Raw genomic sequence first — 19,685 nt, forward strand, 5'->3', positions numbered from 1 at the left:
ACTTTAAAGGATGGTAGGTGAAGTGATCCCATCAGGTCATATTTTACCTTTTGTCTTTTTTTTGTTTAAAAATCTCCTTGACATCAGTAGGACATCTGCATAAAGAACAAGGGTGAAATCATGTCTGTAATCTGTAAATCAAATAGTAAAGTTTGAAACATTTTTCGTGTCCTTAAAAATGCGAGATGTCTGAGTACTTTTATATTATGTGATTTAATTCTACATTCAGATGTGTAATTTACTTATATGGAAGCCACCTCTGTGCATCCAAGGTCAGAATTTGGCCTGATGTAGGATATGAGTGTAAAAGATACCTGATTTATAGTGCCTAATTGGGTGTGTCCAGATCGTATGCTTCATATAATTTCCACCCCAAAACCATATAACCCAGGTACCCTAAATGTAGTAATTCTGTCATATGTTCAGCAAAATGGTGACCTGAACTATTTATAATGTACTGTATACTAATCTTTTTAAAATGTCAAATTGAATATTTTTGTTACTGCCAAGGTGGGTAATCCATAACATAGACTAATTTCAGTCCTCACCCTTAATTTACACATGTGCACAATTAGAACAACAAACCCCATACAAAATAATGGAATTAACAAGACGTTTAACTCCACCATGCAGTTACGCTGCTTTTTATTTCTCCGAACACTCTATTACTTACTGTTCTGTGTTAAGATTACAATTTATTTGTTTGAGACCTTCTCTTTATTTCTGTCTGAAAAGCACCTAGAATACTATTGATACTATACATAAAATAATAATTTAGTTATTTTTATTGTAGTATGCAGGTGGCAAATTGCTTTGATCAACTTCACTTTTTAAAAAAAGCACTTTTGACAAGCTGAATGTTAGAACTGTGTGAAACTGCAATCATTTTCAGAAAAAAATCATCACAATTTCATTTGAGGTGATTTTGTATGTGTAAAATGTTTTTGTTGCTTTTTTCATAAAATTTCACAAAATGGAGTCTTCTAATGGAAACAGAATCTGATCGTCTTCACACTGCATTTCAAAAACATTGGAATTTTCACTCAAAATAGTTATTTTTAAAGCAAAAAAAAAATCCACAATCTTTTCCATGATTTTTCACAATGTTGACATTTTCACAAAATCATAATTTAATGAACAAACATCAATTCTGATGTTTTGAAATATTGTGCATAGTCCTACTCTATATTATAGGTGGTGCAGGTTGCCTGACACTTTCCGTTATATAACCCTGTTTTCAGTTGCTTATAACTTTGCCAAATGTAAAGTTTGAGGCTGAAACTTTCTATGCTAACGGTCTGCTTAAAGCTGAATACTTTTGGACAATTTCAACTGAAACAGTATGTCTATTTTCAAGAATAATCTTAGAGGAAAATACATTGGCAAAACAATGTTAAAAATATTCTTACAACTGTTTCATTGATAAGGACTAGTGTCTCCATGCTTTGGAGCAAAGGCTTGAAATTTGACAGGAAAAATTGCCCCATTGTTGGAGAAGTGCCATTTCTCACCCCATGAAAAACTGATCACATTATAAGTCTCTGAAAAAAAATCAGTTTGCACATGCTCAGTAGAGGCTTGTTAGACTTTGGCTGCTAAATTCTCTGAAGAATTCATCTCCACCGAGCATGCTCCAGTCTCTCTCAGATTTTATATGCTAACCAGATTGCACATTTGCCACCCCTGCAGAGTGAGTGAGCATACTCCCTTCCAGGGCTGCAGGGGCCACGCAGGACTTTCAGTGTCACTGCTCCTCCTGGCCGCTGGGGGGCTGCTGTGGTGCCAGGCACTAGAACTGAGAGCAAGCAGAGAGGCTGTCCCTCTTGTGCTTTCAGTGTTCCCCAGCTGGCTCCCAGGTGAGGAGAAGAAAGAAGCTGCCTGATTTGAATGCAGTGGGGGCAGGGGGAGAGAGGTTGGGCTTGATGGAGGGAGTATAGGAGCCTGAGGGGGAGGAGAGGTGTTAGGAGCAGGAGCCGGGTGGGTGGGACAGAAGCAGAGGGCAGAACAGAAGACAGAAGAAATAGGAACAAAAGAGGGGAGTGGAGAGAGGGACGGGGTGAGAGATGGACAGGAGTGGGAGATAGGGACGGGCAGCAGCTGGGAAGATGCCAACAGAGAAAGGGACTAGGACTGGAGCTGAGGAGGGGGGAAATAGGAGCAGAAGCTGACAGAAAGATACTCAGCAGGACAGGAATAGAAGAGTCTGTAACCACTACACCACACTCCACTCCAGAACTTGGAATGGAATACATTATTCCTAAGTCTTAGTACTCCTTTGTTTCTAACAAATAGGTGTGAAACTTGCTGGCTAAGTGTGTGTGACTCTATCCCTCTCTAATGCCAGTCAGTATGGAAGATAACAGTCTTCTACTGCCACTACTTGCTCCATTAGTTTAAGTGGTAGAGGACTGTGCTGTGAATCTAATGATCCCAACTCTGCTGATGATCCATGTGAAAAAAAAAAATGTAATCATCATGCAATTAAAGACTGTGTCATAATGCATACACACAAGGAGGCTGCATTAAGGTTTGACAGGCAAGCTTAATTTTGGCTTTCCTACCTTTTGAGTACTTGTCTGTGTGACCGTAACTTTCCCTTAATGTAGGTTGCTTAGATGTAATTTAAAAACAAGTTACGCATTTTGGCTCATGATACCACGATGCAATGGTATGGTTACATATTTAAATTAATTGTGTTCAGTATACAGCACTAATGTTTTTGCTAACTAAAGGGTATAACTTACTGGTAGTGTTATCCAGGGAAAGCTATTAATTAATTAAATCAGGCCAGAATTTGAAAACTATACAGAATGTACGACATGGCTACAGCCAAGAGCACAATTTTTACATTTTTGTGAGACTCTACTAAAAGATGTGGAAGAAACTAGATATTGAAATTCGATCTGGGGAGAGATCTCTTTTTGTGCCCAAGTGTAAAAGGCTTATCAGATGGCCTTATAAAAGTTGTTGTTCAGGCAATTAGAAAGTTAGTTATGTGTTGTACCTTCTCTATATGCAGTTTTCAATCTTCAGTGATTGGGAGTTTGGGGCATTTCCACTTCCTGGGCACTATGTGTTTTGGCTGCTGATCTGAGAATGCAGATCTTATAATGATTTAAGAGAAGAGTTGAGAATAAGATCTGTGGAGCTTTGAACAAGACCCCAACACCAATACTAAGGTGCCAGAGGCTCAGTCCAACAGTCTTCTTAACATTTTGGCCCCAGTCCCTCAAAGCATTTAAGCATATGCTTAAATTTACCATGTCTTTAATGGGATTACCCACATCAATAAAGTTATGCACATTTTAAAGTGTCTGCAGGATCAGGCCCTAAAGATTTAATTTGGGTTTCTCTAAGTGAGTACTATTTTACATAACCCCGGTCCTTATTTTTTCAATGTCAGATTTCATAATTAGTATCCTTTTCTCAAGCTTCATAAATATTTAGGCTTTTCTTGACTGTAACAGTCAATTCCACTTTGAAAATAATATTCTGTAAATTTGTAACTAGTGAATTTTTATCTGCTCTTAAGATTGGAGAAGGTATATTCATTTTATTAATTATTATTATTTGGGTCTCTTGTTGCTATTTTACTTCTCTAAAAAATCTTTTCTTTTAACGCTCAACTGGATCTTTGGTAAAATCAGCAAAACAGAGAAAGAATCCCTCTCTTCCTAATGCTTTGTAATACTAATTTCATTACTTCTGCAATTGTCATTATTTTTATAAACCTACCACTTCATGATAATTCATATAGATTTGAGTCCTTCCCTTATATTGTTTTTGTTGCACAAAAATGCAGAATCCTACAAAAACAGAAGAATGAGCTCTCCTGTGACTTGTGGTAAATCTATAGAAGTGATGCCAAAAAATACAGCACGAAAAGATTTGAATCCTTGCAATCATTGTTATTGCATTGAAGTTAATACTGGTTAGTTGTTCTCTGATCTGACAGACAAAAGTTTCCTTTACTGTTTAGCACAGTCTGAGGGGAAACAAGTGTAAAAACTGAAAAACACTGAAATTCTCCTGTGACAGTGGGAGAATCGCTGGAGAACTTACTGAACTACTAGGAAGGACACTAATGTTTTCTTCAGTCCTGTGTTCCTGCAGTATCTGGACAGTACGTTTCAAACAACTACAAAAGAGTACATTACAGGATGTGTGTCACACAGCAGCCTTTTGAAATCAGTTCAGATTCTTACTACTAGCTGTACTTAATCCAGTGCAATTATTTTTTTTAAAAAAGCCATTTGTTTCATTTGTGCACCACACTGCACTAATTTTCCTATATAATGGCTTTTATTTATGACTCCCTCATCTGATTTTTTTGTATTTAATGGGCTTGCTGGAAATGCAGCTGCCCAAGACACACATACTTTGCACATTCTTTACTTAAAAACCTGGCCCAAAGACACTAGACTAATCTTGCTTCTGCAGTATAATTGTCTCAGTAGTGACTTGCCATAATTTTCCCTTAAACAGAAGTTGGATTAGCAAATGGATATTTAGCCTTCTGACCCAAATTCATCTTTATTTTTATTTCTGGACCTCAACTCTTTGATCCCCTTGCACATGACACATTCTTTTGCCTGTATTTTGATTCAAAGCTAAGGAATACTGAGAAGTGAATGTATTAGTTTGAAACATCTATAAGCATTGTAGAAAGTATCAGTGCATCTAAATGCCTTTTGGGATCCCTGTTTTGAGCTATCTGTTTTACATCTGGAGTAGATCTGAGAAGTGTTTCCAGAGACTTTGGAAATAAAATATTAAAGTCCCATTAGTTTTCCTCCCATGTGAACAACAAAAAGATGCATTCAGAAGAGTTTCTGGTTTCCTCCAGTGAATTACTCAAAGATATAATTTTCCCAGGAAAAGTAGTTTTTAAAGTCTCAAGGGGGGAGAAACTTCCCTTTGCATGGGGATTACACAGTCAAAGCAAACAAGTGCTATCTTTTTTTTGACCTGAGCGGTTCGTCAAAATTCAGGGTCCTGCAGGTTGTTTCAGTTAGGAGGGGAAATTGATGATGGAGTCCAGGTATTTCTTTGATGTAATCTTGTTTATTTACAAAGAATGTATACAAAAATGGTTACTTACCTGTACTGTAATTGCTGCTCTTCAAGATATGGGTGCAGACAAATATTCCATTCATGTGTGCATGTGCCCAGCATATTGAAGACAGAGAACTTTGCTTAAAAGTACCTAGTGGGCAGCGCCTCCTAATGGCCCCTCCCTAGGGTGTTTAAAGGCAGTGCCGCCCTGACCCTCTCTCCTCAGTGCCTTTGTACGAGAAAGCACGAGTGGGGACTCTGATGCAGAAGAGACAGAGGGTGGGTTATGGAATACATCTGCACCCACATCTCGAAGCACAACAGGTACAGTACAGGTAAATAATTTTTTCTCCCTTCTTTGAATGGTTGCAGGTGTGTATTTCACTCAGGTGACTCACAAGCAGTAACAGTAGGAGGTAGGACGTAGACTCTACTTAAAGAACATCTGCAGAATTGCCTTTCCAAAGTTTGCATCTGATCCAGACGTAGTCATACTAGCATAATGTTTGGTAAAAGTATGCACTGAAGACCAGTCATCAGCCCTGCAAATGTCCAATATAGAAACATCACTGAGGATTGTGATTTGAAGCCGCTTGGGCCTTCATCGAATCAGTGACAAGTCTCTGTGGCAATGTGGTGTGAGCTATCCATATGCTGTCATCATGCAGGAAGTGATCCATCTGGAAATCATTTGTGTGGAGACTGCCTGATCGTTCATCTGATCCGCATATGAGACCAATACTTAAGGAGTGACCAAAATGGTTTAATTTTCTCCAGACAAATGCCAAGCATCATCTCACATCCAACATATGAACACACTGTTCATTTGCATTTTTGTGCGACTTAGGAAAGAAAACAGGTCAGTATATTGTTTGATTAAGGTGAAACTGTGAACTCACCTTAGACAAACATTTTGGATGTGGCCAGAGGGCCACTTTGTTTTTGAAAACCTGCACATATGAAGGCCCTGACATTAGGGCATGCAGTTCACTTACTCTCCTTGCAGATGTTATGGCAATCAAAAAAAAGCTGTCATTTGGCAAAGGAGGGACAGAGAACAAGTTAGTAGGGGATCAAACAGAGGTCCCATATGGGTGGGCAATACAGTGCTAAGAGCCCACAATGGACAGGGTGGATTTGATTTAAATCAAATTGATTTAAATCACTAGACAGGAAGACTCGATTTAATCATAGATTTCTAATAAAAGTGCATTCTTGTTGGTTGTTATAACCTTAATACATATTCTTCACAACTCAGAGATAGATGTAGGTTTCATTTTTAGAAGGTACACACTACACATTTTTTTAAGTGATTTATTTTGAAAACTTTTCAGATTAGTTTTACAGCTATATCAGAAAACAAATGATTGTTTGGTTATTTCTTTTGCCAAAGGTAATTGAAGCAGATATTTATGAAGTCATTGGGAGGTGAACTATCTCCAATTCAACAGGTTAATCATTCATATTTGGAGAATTTTCTTGCTATGCTGTGTTAGGAGGAGAACATCACCAGACACACACTTATATTGTTTTATTTAACTAAAACAACAACGTTATGTATTCTGGATTTTTTTCTTCAACAGCAAACATATAATATGTTAACAAAACAAGCATATGAATTTTTGAATTTAGTTACACATTCAAGTTTTTTAAAATCAGGTTTGTTTTTGTTAAAATTGTTTTTTACTAAAATAGTAAAATGAAATATTAAAAAAAAATTAAATCTACTGTGTCAGCCAGGTCAGCATGAGAAACTTAAAATATTGGCTTCTGCAGCTAATTCAGTCATCTTCACCTTTATTTTCCTGTTTGTTCGTAATCCGGAAAAGGAAAAACAAGCTTTCCTGTGTTTTCAGGTCCCAAATGAAGATGGATCCCTGAATGTTGCTCTTCAGAGACCACTCATGATTCTGGGAGAAATTCCTGTGAGGTGATCAGCCACGTGGTTCTAAACAATTGGTAAATCATTGGCTGTTGGAATAATGCCTTCCTTGATACAGAAAAACCACAACTTTGTTTCTTCCTGACAGAGTTGGTTGGAGTAGACCACCCCTTGCGTGTTCATATAAATGTGGTGGTATTGTCAGCAAGTATGTGGACAGCAGTACCTTTGATTTGAGTGCAAAAGGCCCTGCACACCTTTTAAATTGCTCGGAGTTGAAGTTCCAGCATGTTGATATGAAGTAAGCTTTCTGTTCTATCCACATGATCTGAACTTCCACCGTCTGTAGATAGCAATCCTTCCACAATAGGTTGAGGAGTACAACTATAATCCTGGTGGGTGAAGAATGGATGAAGGGCACACCCTCACAAACATTGTTTTGAAATGCCAACCATTGTAGGGAGGCCAGGATTGCTGATGGCATTCATAGTAGGGTGTCCAATAACTGACAATTTAGGAGATAGACCAACTTTGAAGATTGTGAAGATGCAGTCTCGCATGCTGGACTATATAAGTGCATGCAGCTATATGACCTAACAACTTCAGGTATATACAGATCATGGTTGAAGGCTGTTAGACTAAAGGCAGAGACATAAGTGCGAACTCTTTGAAATCATTCTTTTGGCAGAAGAGCCATCAAACTCGGAATCTAGCAGGAGCCTCAATGAACTCAACTTTTTTGTGTTGGAATTAATGTTGACTTTTCCTTGTTCAAAATTAGGCACAGTCGATCAGAGACCTAGTGTAAACTGAATGTGGCAGAGGAGCTGAACTTCAGACTTGCCCCTCACTAGTCAATCCTCCAGGTAAAGAAAGACATGAATCTCCATTATCCTGAGAGAGGCTGCCAATACAATCATATATTTGGTAGATACATGTGGAGCTGTACTGTGTATTAATGATGTTGACATGCCACTACAAATCTCAGAAACCTTGTGTGACTTGGGAAAATTGCTACATGAACACAGGAATTAAGAAGATTGAGGGCAGCAAATCAGTCATTGTGGTCCAATACGGGGAGAATTGTAGCTGGGTTACTGTCTTGAATCTCATAGTTGATGTACTTGTTGAGAACTTGGAGGTCAAGAATAGGTTCCACCTCTCCCTTAGAGTTGGGATCAAGAAAAAAACAAGAATAGAATCCCTTTCCCCAGTCCTGAAGGGGAACTTCTTCTGTGACTTCCAAAACACAAAGTCTGGATCTGCTGAAGTGACTTGTGAAAAGGGTCCCTGCAAAAAGATGGAGTGGGAGGGTAAGGAGAATGGATGGACAGGAATTGGATGGCATAACCCAATTCCCACAGTGCTTATGACCCATTTGTCTGTGGTTATCGTTTCCCAAACCCTGTAGAAGTGGGATAGCTTGTCCTCAAACAGAGGAGAAAGGGCCTGGCTGTTGACAACTGGCATGCTGTCCTCTAAAGGAGAGTCAAATTTACTGCTTGCCCAAAGCTGGTGGAGGTGTGACTTTTGTCTCCTTCTGGAGAAGTTTTTCTGCCTAGTGGACCAAATCAGCTGTCTAACATACTGCTGGGAGTATTGGCAGAATTGTTGTTGCTGACCTCAATAATGATACCTCTTAATTGCTAGGGTATAAACCTCCAGTGACTTTAAAGTGGCCCTAGAGTCTCTAAAAGAATGCAGGTTTCAGAGGAACAGCCGTGTTAGTCTGTATTCGCAAAAAGAAAAGGAGTACTTGTGGCACCTTAGAGACTAACCAATTTATTTGAGCATGAGCTTTCGTGAGCTACAGCTCACTTCATCAGATGCATACCGTGGAAACTGCAGCAGACTTTATATATACACAGAGAATATGAAACAATACATACAAAACATACAATTTCATATTCTCTGTGTATATATAAAGTCTGCTGCAGTTTCCACGGTATGCATCTGATGAAGTGAGCTGTAGCTCACGAAAGCTCATGCTCAAATAAATTGGTTAGTCTCTAAGGTGCCACAAGTACTCCTTTTTTTAAAAGAATGCAGCATCTGATTAGTTTTTTCAAAAAAACAAGAACTAACCATGAAGAAGGAGGTCTTCTGTAGTCTGAACATCAGGAGCAATCCCAGAGTTCAGCAACCAAGACACTCTTCTGATTGTTACAGCTAAAGCCAGACTCCTGGAGGAGGTGTCCACTGCACTGAATACTGTTTTCAGTGATGTCTTAGCCACTAGAATGATACAGTAGTCTGGAAAGGTTGAGAACTGCTACACTAGATGACTCTCAGTAGGAAAGCCTTAAATTCTTTCCTGGCATCTTGAGGAACTTATCAGTAAATTTAGACGTTGTGTTCCAGTTCACAAAGTCACACTTAGTAAAAGTGTCTGCTGATTAGCAATACACATATGTAATGATGATGGAGAATACATTTTTCTCCCCCATAAAATCCAATCTCTTGCCATCTTTCTTTAGGTGTCGACTTAGCTCTCTCCTTTCTCATTAGCAAGTTACCAAAAGAGAGTTAGGGGCTTATGAGTGTAGAAACATTCAAACCCTTGCCTGGGGACATAGTATCACTTGTTGGTACATTTTGGAGTAGAGACAAAGAAGCTGGCATTGCTACAAGGACTCTGCAGGTCCAAACAAATGTCATTTATATGGAGGGGTATCTAATGGGGAAGTTAAATTAGTGGACATTCTTCATGGGCATTCTCTTGGACAAACTCAGTTTGAATGACCAAGGCTGCAGCTTAGAAGGTCCTGGTAAGACTTAACATCTTCCAAAACTGGAGAGGATGAGCCTAGGATTGTGGAATCATCCTGTGAAGAAGACAACAAAGGAGAGCATGGAGCAAAACACCTTCTTGAGGAAAACCTTGTTCCTGCTGCAGTGTCAGAGAGTAGGAGCAATATCAGTTTGTGTCTCCAGAGCAAGTGGGGTGGGAGGTGAAATAACTGGAGGGTCTGGTGATCTTGGTCAGGAACTAGCAGATGACTGAGATCTTGAAGAATGTGGCTATCCCACGGATTCCAAGGAAGCCAGTGTGGAAATGAGTATGGCACAGGAGCCAATAAGCACTGGCCTAAATACTCCTGTCCCTAGAGTGGTTTTGGTACCAATGATGATCTTCTATAGGAGATCTGGGGGACTTCTGAGACCAGCACCTGGAAGGAAAACTATGACACTAAGTTTGAGTGTAAGGAGCTCCTCCAATAGTCTGCAAGCAGCAGAGGGCCAAACCTGTTGGGATCCCCAAATGCCACGATCTGGCAGACCTTCAGTGAGCAAACTGTATCTACACCACAGATGGTCCAATAGTTACTGCTGACAGCAGGTGTAAAATTGAAGCTGCACTAACATTCAAAAAGGGTATCTGTACCAGCGCTGAGATCAGTACTGGGGCCAAGGTTGATCTTGCAGTGCAGATGTCAAGATTGGTACTGAGGGAAGGATGTCTTAAGCAGATTCACCTCTCTGGCAGGTATTCTCAGCGGTACCAAAGAAGGCAACTGTTCTTAATCTGAAGCAACCAATCTGGACTGTGTTGGTACGACCAGAAGTGTGGCCACCACTGAGAACTCTTAGGAGAGGAGAGTTGGGACTGGAAAGGCAGAGTAGATCAGCTGCTGCCTGATATGCCACTTGGGTTGATACCATCAGGGCATAAACAGATGTTGGTACCTGACTCAATGGACATCTGACAGATGGTGCTGGAGTCACAGTATGATGTTGCTCTGATCCTGTTTGGGTACTGGGGAGTAGGTAGATGGCCCTGCTCTATCATGAGTACCTGAGAAGATGCTGCACTATCCCACACTCCTCACTGAAGATGAAGAATCTCTCTGAGCCCTGGAGTGGCTCTGATTAGACTTGAGCTCTCTTCCTCAGGGGGCCAGAGGAATGACACTATTCTCATCTTCTGCATGGAGAAGAGTCCAAATTTGGCAGTCTGTCCAAACTCCATACCAGCTCTGAAATCTGAGGGGCAGGGCAGTCAGAGAAAGGTCCCAGAGTTGAAGCCAGCCTCATAGCTTGTTCCATGGCTCCCTTCAGATATTCCTTCAAGCATAAGTCCCTGGTACCCTCTGTCCTCTTCTTGAAGAAACCGCAAATGAAGCACTTTTCTTTAATGTGCTCCCCTCCTAAACACAACAAACACCAAGTGTGGGAGTCACAATTCAGGATAGCCACTCCAAACAAAAGTGTCAAAATCCTGGGTAGGCATTTTATCAGATAATCACTGAAACAGCAACTAACCACTTAACTAACAACTACAAGGGTACTACTAAGTAAACTAACTCATTACAAAAAATCACAGAGAATTTGTGCAGTAACTGGTGAGATAACAACCCCCAGAGGAAGCTCTGACTTAGGCCACAGGTGGTGAGAAGGAACTGAGGAGTGGCAGTTGGGGTGCCACTGTCCTTAAATGGCCTCGGGAGGGTGCACAAGGAGGTATGAGGGTGCATGCACTGCCCAAGTAGTTCTAAGCAAAGTTCTCTAGCTTTGGTGCACTAGGAGCATGCTCCTGGAAGTGAAATACATATCTGCAACCACTCAAAGAATAACTCCTATATCCCTGAACACAACAGGAATCAAACAGGAGTTTGCTATCAGATCACAGTGGAACCCCCTTCAGCTTCATGTGGCTTTGTTTTGGGCAAGGGACCCTGTTGTTTCGGCTCTCTCTTCCATACAGGAGCTTAATTCTCTTTTACATTTATCCTCCATGAAAGGCAGCTGTAACACCCACCATCTTACATAAAGTTTAACGCAACACATAAGAAAAGTAAGAATGTTCAGCTAGATCCGGATGCCAGATCTAGGCTTCTAGGCTGAGATGCATCTGGGTCTGGAGTTATTTATTTATTGGTGCATTAGGGGCAACTATACTTGTTCTCTGTTGATGCCATAGAATTTCAAGGGTAGGGGCCAAAAATTGACTGGGTATGGCCAGATTCAGGTAGTGGATCTAGGTTTTTGTGGTGCTGGTATGCGAGGATGTGCCAGGATCAAGTATTTTTTGGTGTTGTAGGAAGGGCTAGACTTGTCCTCTATTTAGGGGTTTAGAATTTGAGGAATTGGGGGCTAAAATGTGCCTGACTTACCCACTATTGTGCTGAAATGCATCAGGAACCAGTTTGTGTGTGTGTGTGTGTGAGAGAGCAATCAGAGCGTCTAGATTCGTTCTCAGTTTTTGATGATACACTTTGAGGGCTTGGGGCCAAAGATGGGCAGGATCCAAGTGGATCCGCCTCTTACCTTTTCCCACCTCCAGAGCAAGGGAGCGTGGGGACCTCTCCCCTTCCTCCTGCCTTGCCCCTCGCCGGAGGGGCTCCACCTCCACCCGCGCTCCCAGGGTATTTGTTGGTTGCGCGCAGCCCAGCCCCAGCCGCACTCGCTGCCTGGCTCGGAGAGTAACGGGGCGCCCCTCGGCCGTGCTGTGCTCCCGGCGCCTGCTGCCATGGGACCCAAGGCCGCCTCCGGCTTCTACCTGGGCAGGAAGCCCGCCGCCCTGCTCGCGCTGCTGCTGGCCGCGCTGCTGCTGGCCCTGGCCGTGCTGGGGGCCCTGTACGGGCGCTGCCTGCAGGAGGTGGAGGCGCTGCGGGCGGCAGCGGCTCCCCCCTCGCCCACAGCCGGCCCGAAGAAGGAGGGCGCCGGCTGCTGCCCCCCCAGCCCCAGCCCCAGCCCCAGCCCCGGCAGCACGCGCCCGCCGGGGGCCTGGGACAACTCCCGCCTGCCCCGCGCTCTGCTGCCCCTCCACTACGAGCTGCGGCTCTGGCCCCGCGTGAGCCCCGGCCAGCCCGGCCCCTTTGTCTTCTCCGGGCAGGTGAACATCACGGTGCGCTGCGCCCAGGACACGGCCACCGTCCTGCTGCACAGCGCCGAGCTGGAGCTGTGGGGGGCGGCCGTGCGGGGGCCCCTGCCCGAGGGGCCGGCCGGCGGCGGCGGCGGCGGCAGCAGCATCGAGGTGGCGGAGCTGTGGCTGGAGGAGCGGCAGGAGTACGCGGTGCTGGCGCTGCGGCGGAGCCTGCGGGCCGGCGGGCGCTACGTGCTGCAGCTCAGCTTCAGGGGGCCCCTGAGCGAGGATCTGGACGGGCTCTTCCTCACCCGCTACACGGACCAGGGACAGAGCAGGTGAGAGCGCGCGGGGACAGGATAGCTCAGTGGTTTGAGCATTGGCCTGCTAAACCCAGTGTTGTGAGTTCAATCCTTGAGGGGGCCCTTTAGGGATTTGGGGCAAAAATTGGGGATTGGTCCTGCTTAAAGCAGGGGGTTGGACTAGATGACCTTCGGAGGTCCCTTCCATATGATTCTATGACGTGGGCGCCCGGGCAAGCGGGCAGCTAAGCGCTGCCTGGGGTTTAGTGTAGGGCAGGTGCCGGACTTCAGCTCCCGGCTCCGAGGATGTGGCCCCGAAGGGCGCTGTGCTCCGGCCAGCCCCGGAAGAGTTGCTGGCTAATTCCCGAGCCAGTTTCTGAGATGACCGCCCGGGAAAGGGCTTGGGCACTTCTGTTCCGGTCAAAGGCTGGGGCACCAGCTCCTCCTGGCTTTAGAGGCCCTTCTTTTTATAGTGCCATCATATGAGGATCAGAGGGCCCGATCCAAACCCATGTAAGTCAATGGAAAGATTGTCCTTGACTTCAGTGGGCTTTGGCTAATCCCCTAAATCAGTGGTTTTCAACCTGTGGTCTGGGAACCCATGGGGGTCCGCAGGCTGACTTCCACTTGAAAATTTTTAGGGGGTCCGCAAATGAAAAAAGGCTGAAAACCATTGCCCTAAGTGCTTGTTTTGGTGGGTTTTTCGGGGGGGGGGGGGGCACACAGCCCGTTGTCTCTCTTCTTTCCTCTTTTCCCAAAAAGGAATTATAAGCTTTTTAGAGATGGAGGAAGCTGAAACCAAAAGCTCAGATCTGATCACATCTTGCATTTTAGGAAAATCAATACAAATTTGCAATCACACACACATCTACTTAGTGATGTCCTCTAGTGGTATCTCTATTTTTGTATCTGATCTTAGCTGAAGAAAATTTCTTCTTTGCCGATAACTTAAGTTCTCTCTTTGTCTGTTATGTGGAGTTAAACAACAAAAGCACTTTTGTAGCTATAGAACATATAAAAGACACTATAAAAATAATATAGTCTTGTCTGACAACAGGAATATCCCTCCCCTAACCTCTGCCTTTCAGGTTTACACAACCATACAGTTTGTTATTCGATAATGTGTTAGCAGATCCTCTATGAAGGTAAAAAGTCACAGCAACATACATTCATTCACATCCTTAACCTGTTCCATGCTTTTTATTTACCAAGGTCACAAAGCTATTAAATAAAACTCTGTAGGTTCCCTCTGCTGGCTTGCAATCTGTAGGTCTGGTTCTAGAGTCCTTATTCTTGCTGAGTAAGGTAGCACTTATGCAAGTAGTTCCATTGACCTCAGTGTGAGAAAGTGCAACTCAATACAGTAAAGGTTGCAGGATTGGGGCCTTTGGGCCCTATATATTAGCTGTGTTTTATGGTATGTCTCTTCCTTTCTCTCTCTCCACAATTACATTGTGACTCATTATGAAAAACAGATTTGGCAAAAGCTTGTGTCTGTTCAAGTTAGCTGTTGCTGGATTATTGGCACTAGTATCCACTCAAAAGAGAACTAAATGGTCAGCACTGTTGCAGTTATATAGAAGCTATAGTTGCCTTTCCTGTGATTATCTGATGTTACAAGTAAGACCAACTAGTTGATGGCTTGCAAAAAGATGCTGGAGCCCCTTATTTATATTAACGCAGGTGTCCACCATAGAACCAATTATGTGGCCAAAACTATAGTGCAAAATGCAGCTCAAACATCTTTCAGCATCCTGTAGCTAAAGAACTACAGTCCCCATAAAGTACAAGTTTCTCGCACAAATTAGCATATCAGCTCAGAGAAAGTCAATATTCAAATTTTAAAGTGAAATAGATGGGGAGCTGTTTTTCTAGTGTTCATCCATACCTACTCTAGGTCTGCAAAGACAAATCTGAACAGCACAGATCTGCTGGCCACTTCTATTCTCCCAGGCTGCTTCCCCGGTCTCATCTCCCTCCCTAGTTTACTGTTACAGCCTGTACCCTAGTTGCCACAATGCCTTCCCACTCCATCATCCATGATTCTTGTCATTCATGCCTCCTTCCCAGGCTCTGAGTTGTGTTGCCAAGCTCTCCCTTGGCAGCACTATTCCTAGTCTCAAGGAATTCCACAGGCTTGTCAGAGCAGGAGCCCGCCCCCCCTTCTGGCGAATCACAGGAGGCTCATCCTAGACAAAAGAGCTCTGTAGGGGAGCAACAAGCTCCACATCACTGATGCAATTAGCTTCCCTGATCTAACCCCATCACATGAACAAGTGGTACAGACACATGCTTTGTGCTAAAGATGACAAATGTGGACCTTCTTGGTCTGCTTCCAGTTTTGCTCCCCAGCCTTCTTACAATTCTGCATGTCTCCTTCTCCCCAACCTCTCACACTTGCTAAGCTTCCCAACGCTACTTCTAGTCCAGTAGACTTTCTTAGGTCTCCCAGAGTGGGGCTCCACTCTGGCAAACCATAAAAGGTTTGTCCAGTGGAGCAGCTGCCTCAACAGAGGCAAGCTATGCTGCTCTGTGCTCTGACTGCTTCAGATCTCCCCTTTCATTAATGTTAATATGAGGGACAAGGACAGCACACACATCCAATGTATCATCGTCAGACTCAAATGCAAAACCTTAACTCTGACCTCAGATGTTTTCATGCACATATGACACATTATGCACTTCACCTGTATGTCTGTCTGTAGAGAATATATCTTAATTGAGCTAAGGTTAGAGTTCAGGCTGTGTGTTCGAGTGGGCTTTTTTTGTTTTTGGGTTTTTGTTGTTGAGGAATTAGATGCATGAACTGCAGGTGTATGTTGGAATAATATGGTACTTAGGTGTAGAGTGGAGGAGTCTGTGACTGTTGTTGTTAGGTGGTATGAATGTTAGTGTTTGTTTAACTGCAACTATAAGAGTCAAATCACCAATGACAGTGCTTTACACTTTCAAAACTGTGCACACAATATAGAGACACTATCAACTTCAACTTGGCCCAGTACAAGTTAAATAAACAGTCATTTTAAATAAATTAACCTGCAAAATGGCAATTATGTGCTTACATGTTTCATAGACTTTGTGCTGGCAAATTTCATGCTAAGAATCTGGAAACAAAACTCATTAAACAAAAGTGAAACTTAATTAATTGATTTTCATTGTCCAAACTGAGATGCACGAGGTAAACAAAACACATCAGTAAATGGGATTTTTAATTTTTTTCACCTTTACTAGTTTAAGGAGTAGTGAATTGTTCAAGGTCAATAGAGCTAGAATTAGAATCCTGGCATTCTTGGGTCCTAACCAACTGATTAGTTCACTAGATTAAGTTGTCTATCAGCGGGTTGGATATTACGAGAATGTGCCAACTAGATAATAGTCATTTTGCTAAAAAAAAAATCCATTCATGCATGAACACACACCAATAATAAAAAAAACCTTAATTTTTTTGTTTTATTGAAACAAAAAGTGTCATGTGACTTTCATATAACCAACTCCACTGATACCAAATCTGGAGATTTAACTTCCACTGACTGCTTTTTTCCTTGTTGTTATTTATTTATTTATTAATTTATTTATTTTGAGAAGTTGGTTGGCATGAGAGAAGAACAGTAAGAGTTTTTATTTGGACAAATTTCTTCTATTTTTTCCTGCAATCTTCATCCGTTCTTTCATGGATCTCTTTATACAATGGCATTTGTCTAATTATGGAGTTTGAGGAAAACTAGAAGGTCATAGTGGGTGCCTTTGTTGCAATGGGATTCCTCAACTGTGATGGGGCCATAGACGGAACCCATATCCCTATCTCGGCACTGAAGCACCAAGCCGGCGAGTACATAAACCGCAAGGGGTACTTTTCAATAGTGCTGCAAGCACTAGTGGATCACAAGGGACATTTCACCAACATCAGTGTGGGATGGCCGGGAAAGGTACATGAAGCTCGCATCTTCAGGAACTCTGGTCTGTTTCAAAAGCTGCAGGAAGGGACTTTATTCCCAGACCACAAAATAACCTTTGGGGATGTTGAAATGCCTATATGTATCCTTGGGGACACAGCCTACCCCTTAATGCCATGGCTCATGAAGCGGTACACAGGCACCCTGGACAGTAGTCAGGAGCTGTTCAACTACAGGCTGAGCAAGTGCAGAATGGTGGTAGAATGTGCATTTGGACATTTAAAAGTGTGCTGGTGCAGTTTAGACTCGGTTAGACCTCAGCGAAACCAATATTCCCATTGTTGTTGCTGCTTGCTGTGTGCTCCACAATATCTGTGAGAGTAAGGGGGAGACGTTTATGGTGGGGTGGGAGGTTGAGGCAAATCGCCTCGCCGCTGGTTACGTGCAACTAGACACCAGGGCGGTTAGAAGAGCACAGGAGGGTGCGGTACGCATCAGAGAAGCTTTGAAAACCAGTTTCATGACTGGCCAGGCTACGGTGTGAAAGTTCTGTTTGTTTCTCCTTGATGAACCCCCCCCATACACACACACACACACTTGGTTCACTCTACTTCCCTGTAAGTTGACCACCCTCCCCTCCTCCCTTCAATCACCGCTTGCAGAGGCAATAAAGTTATTGTTGCTTCACATTCATGTATTCTTTATTTATTCATCACAAAAATAGGGGGATAACTGCCAAGGCAGCCCAGGAGGGGTGGTGGAGGAGGGAAGCACCAGGAGGGGTGGTGGAGGAGGGAAGGACAAGGCCACACAGCACTTTAAAACTTATTGAATGCCAGCCTTCCGTTGCTTGGGCAATCTTCTGGGGTGGAGTGGCGTGGTGGGGGGGCCTCTGGCCACCCAGTTTCTGGGCATCTGGGTGAGGAGGCTATGGAACTTGGGGAGGAGGGCGGTTGGTTACACAGGGACTGTAGCAGCAGTCTGTGCTCCTGCTGCTTTTCCTGCAGCTCAACCATACGCTGGAGCATATTAGTTTGATCCTCCAGCAGCCTCAGCATTGAATCCTGCCTCCTCTCATCACGCTGCCGGCACCTTTCAGCTTCAGCCCTCTCTTCAGCCCGCCACCTCTCCTCCCGGTCATTTTGTGCTTTCCTGCACTCTGACATTGTCTGCCTCCACGCATTTGTCTGTGCTCTGTCAGTGTGGGAGGACTGCATGAGGTCAGAGAACATTTCATCGCTAGTGCGTTTTTTTCGCCTTCTAATCTTCACTAGCCTCTGGGAAGGAGAAGATCCTGTGATCCTTGAAACACATGCAGCTGGTGGAGGAAAAAAAAGGGACAGTGGTATTTAAAAAGACACATTTTCTAGAACAATGAGTACACACTTTCACGGTAAACCTTGCTCTTAACATTACATACATAGCACATGTGCTTTCGTTCCAAGGTCGCATTTTGCCTCCCCCCACCACGTGGCTAGCCCCTTGGGTCCTCCCCCATGGCTAACAGCGGGGAATATTTCTGTTCAGCCACAGGCAAACAGCCCAGCAGGAGCAGGCAACTCTGAATGTCCCCTTAAGAAAATCACCCTATTTCAACCAGGTGACCATGAATGGTATCGCTCTCCTGAGGATAACACAGAGATAAAGAATGGATGTTGTTTGAACGCCAGCAAACATATGCTGCAATGCTTTGTTCTGCAATGATTCCCGACTATGTGCTACTGTCCTGGCGTGGTAAAGTGTCCTACCATGGTGGACGGAATAAGGCTGCCCTCCCCAGCAACCTTTTGCAAAGGTTTTGGGAGTACATCCAGGAGAGCTTTATGGAGATGTCCCTGGAGGATTTCTGCTCCATCCCCAGACACCTTAACAGACTTTTCCAGTATCTGTACTGGCCGCGAATGCCAGGGAAAATTAATCATTAAACACGCTTGCTTTTAAACCATGTATACTATTTAAAAAGGTACACTCACCAGAGGTCCCTTCTCTGCCTGGTGGGTCCGGGAGGCAGCCTTGGGTGGGTTCGTGGGGTACTGGCTCCAGATCCAGGACAGACAGTTCCTGGCTGTCAGGAAAACCGGTTTCTCCGCTTGCTTGCTGTGAGCTATTTACAACCTCCTCCTCATCATTTTCCTCGTCCCCAAAACCTGCTTCCGTGTTGCCTCCATCTCCATTGAATGAGTCAAACAACACGGTTGGGGTAGTGGTGGCTGAATCCCCTAAAATGGCATGCAGCTCATCATAGAAGCGTTATGTTTTGGGCTCTGACCCGGAGCGGCCATTTGCCTCTTTGGTTTTCTGGTAGGCTTGCCTCCGCTCCTTAAGTTTCGCATGGCACCACTTCAGGTCCCTGTTATGGCCTCTGTCCTTCATGCCCTGGAAGATTTTTTCAAATGTTTGGGCATTTCGTCTTTTGGAACGGAGTTCTGATAGCACAGATTCCTCTCCCCATACAGCGATCAGATCCTGTACCTCCCGTTTGGTACATGCTGGAGCCCTTTTGCGATTCTGGGACTCCAATATGGTCACCTCTCCAGATGAGCTCTGCACTCACCTGCAGCTTGCCACACTGGCCAAACAGGAAATGAAATTCAAAGGTTTGCTGGTCTTTTCCTGTCTACCTGGCCAGTGCATCTGAGTTGAGAGTGCAGTCCAGAGCGGTCACTATGGAGCACTCTGGGATAGCTCCCAGAGGCCAATACCGTCTAATTGCATCCACAGTATCCCAAATTCGACACAGCAAGGCC

General features: G+C 43.7%; 1 protein-coding gene across 1 annotated transcript in view; it reads left to right on the forward strand.

The window, feature by feature from the left end:
- The first annotated feature begins 12,212 nt into the window (after window positions 1–12,212).
- Window positions 12,213–19,685, forward strand: part of LVRN (laeverin) — a 62,411-nt gene continuing 54,938 nt past the window's right edge. Inside the window, exon 1 of the mRNA XM_048851140.2 lies at window positions 12,213–13,081. Coding sequence (XP_048707097.2) covers window positions 12,408–13,081 — 674 coding nt within the window. The 5' untranslated portion in view covers window positions 12,213–12,407. The remainder of the gene's footprint in view (window positions 13,082–19,685) is intronic.

Source organism: Caretta caretta, chromosome 5 (genome assembly GCF_965140235.1).
Source record: "Caretta caretta isolate rCarCar2 chromosome 5, rCarCar1.hap1, whole genome shotgun sequence".
Classification (NCBI taxonomy): Eukaryota; Metazoa; Chordata; order Testudines; family Cheloniidae; genus Caretta; species Caretta caretta.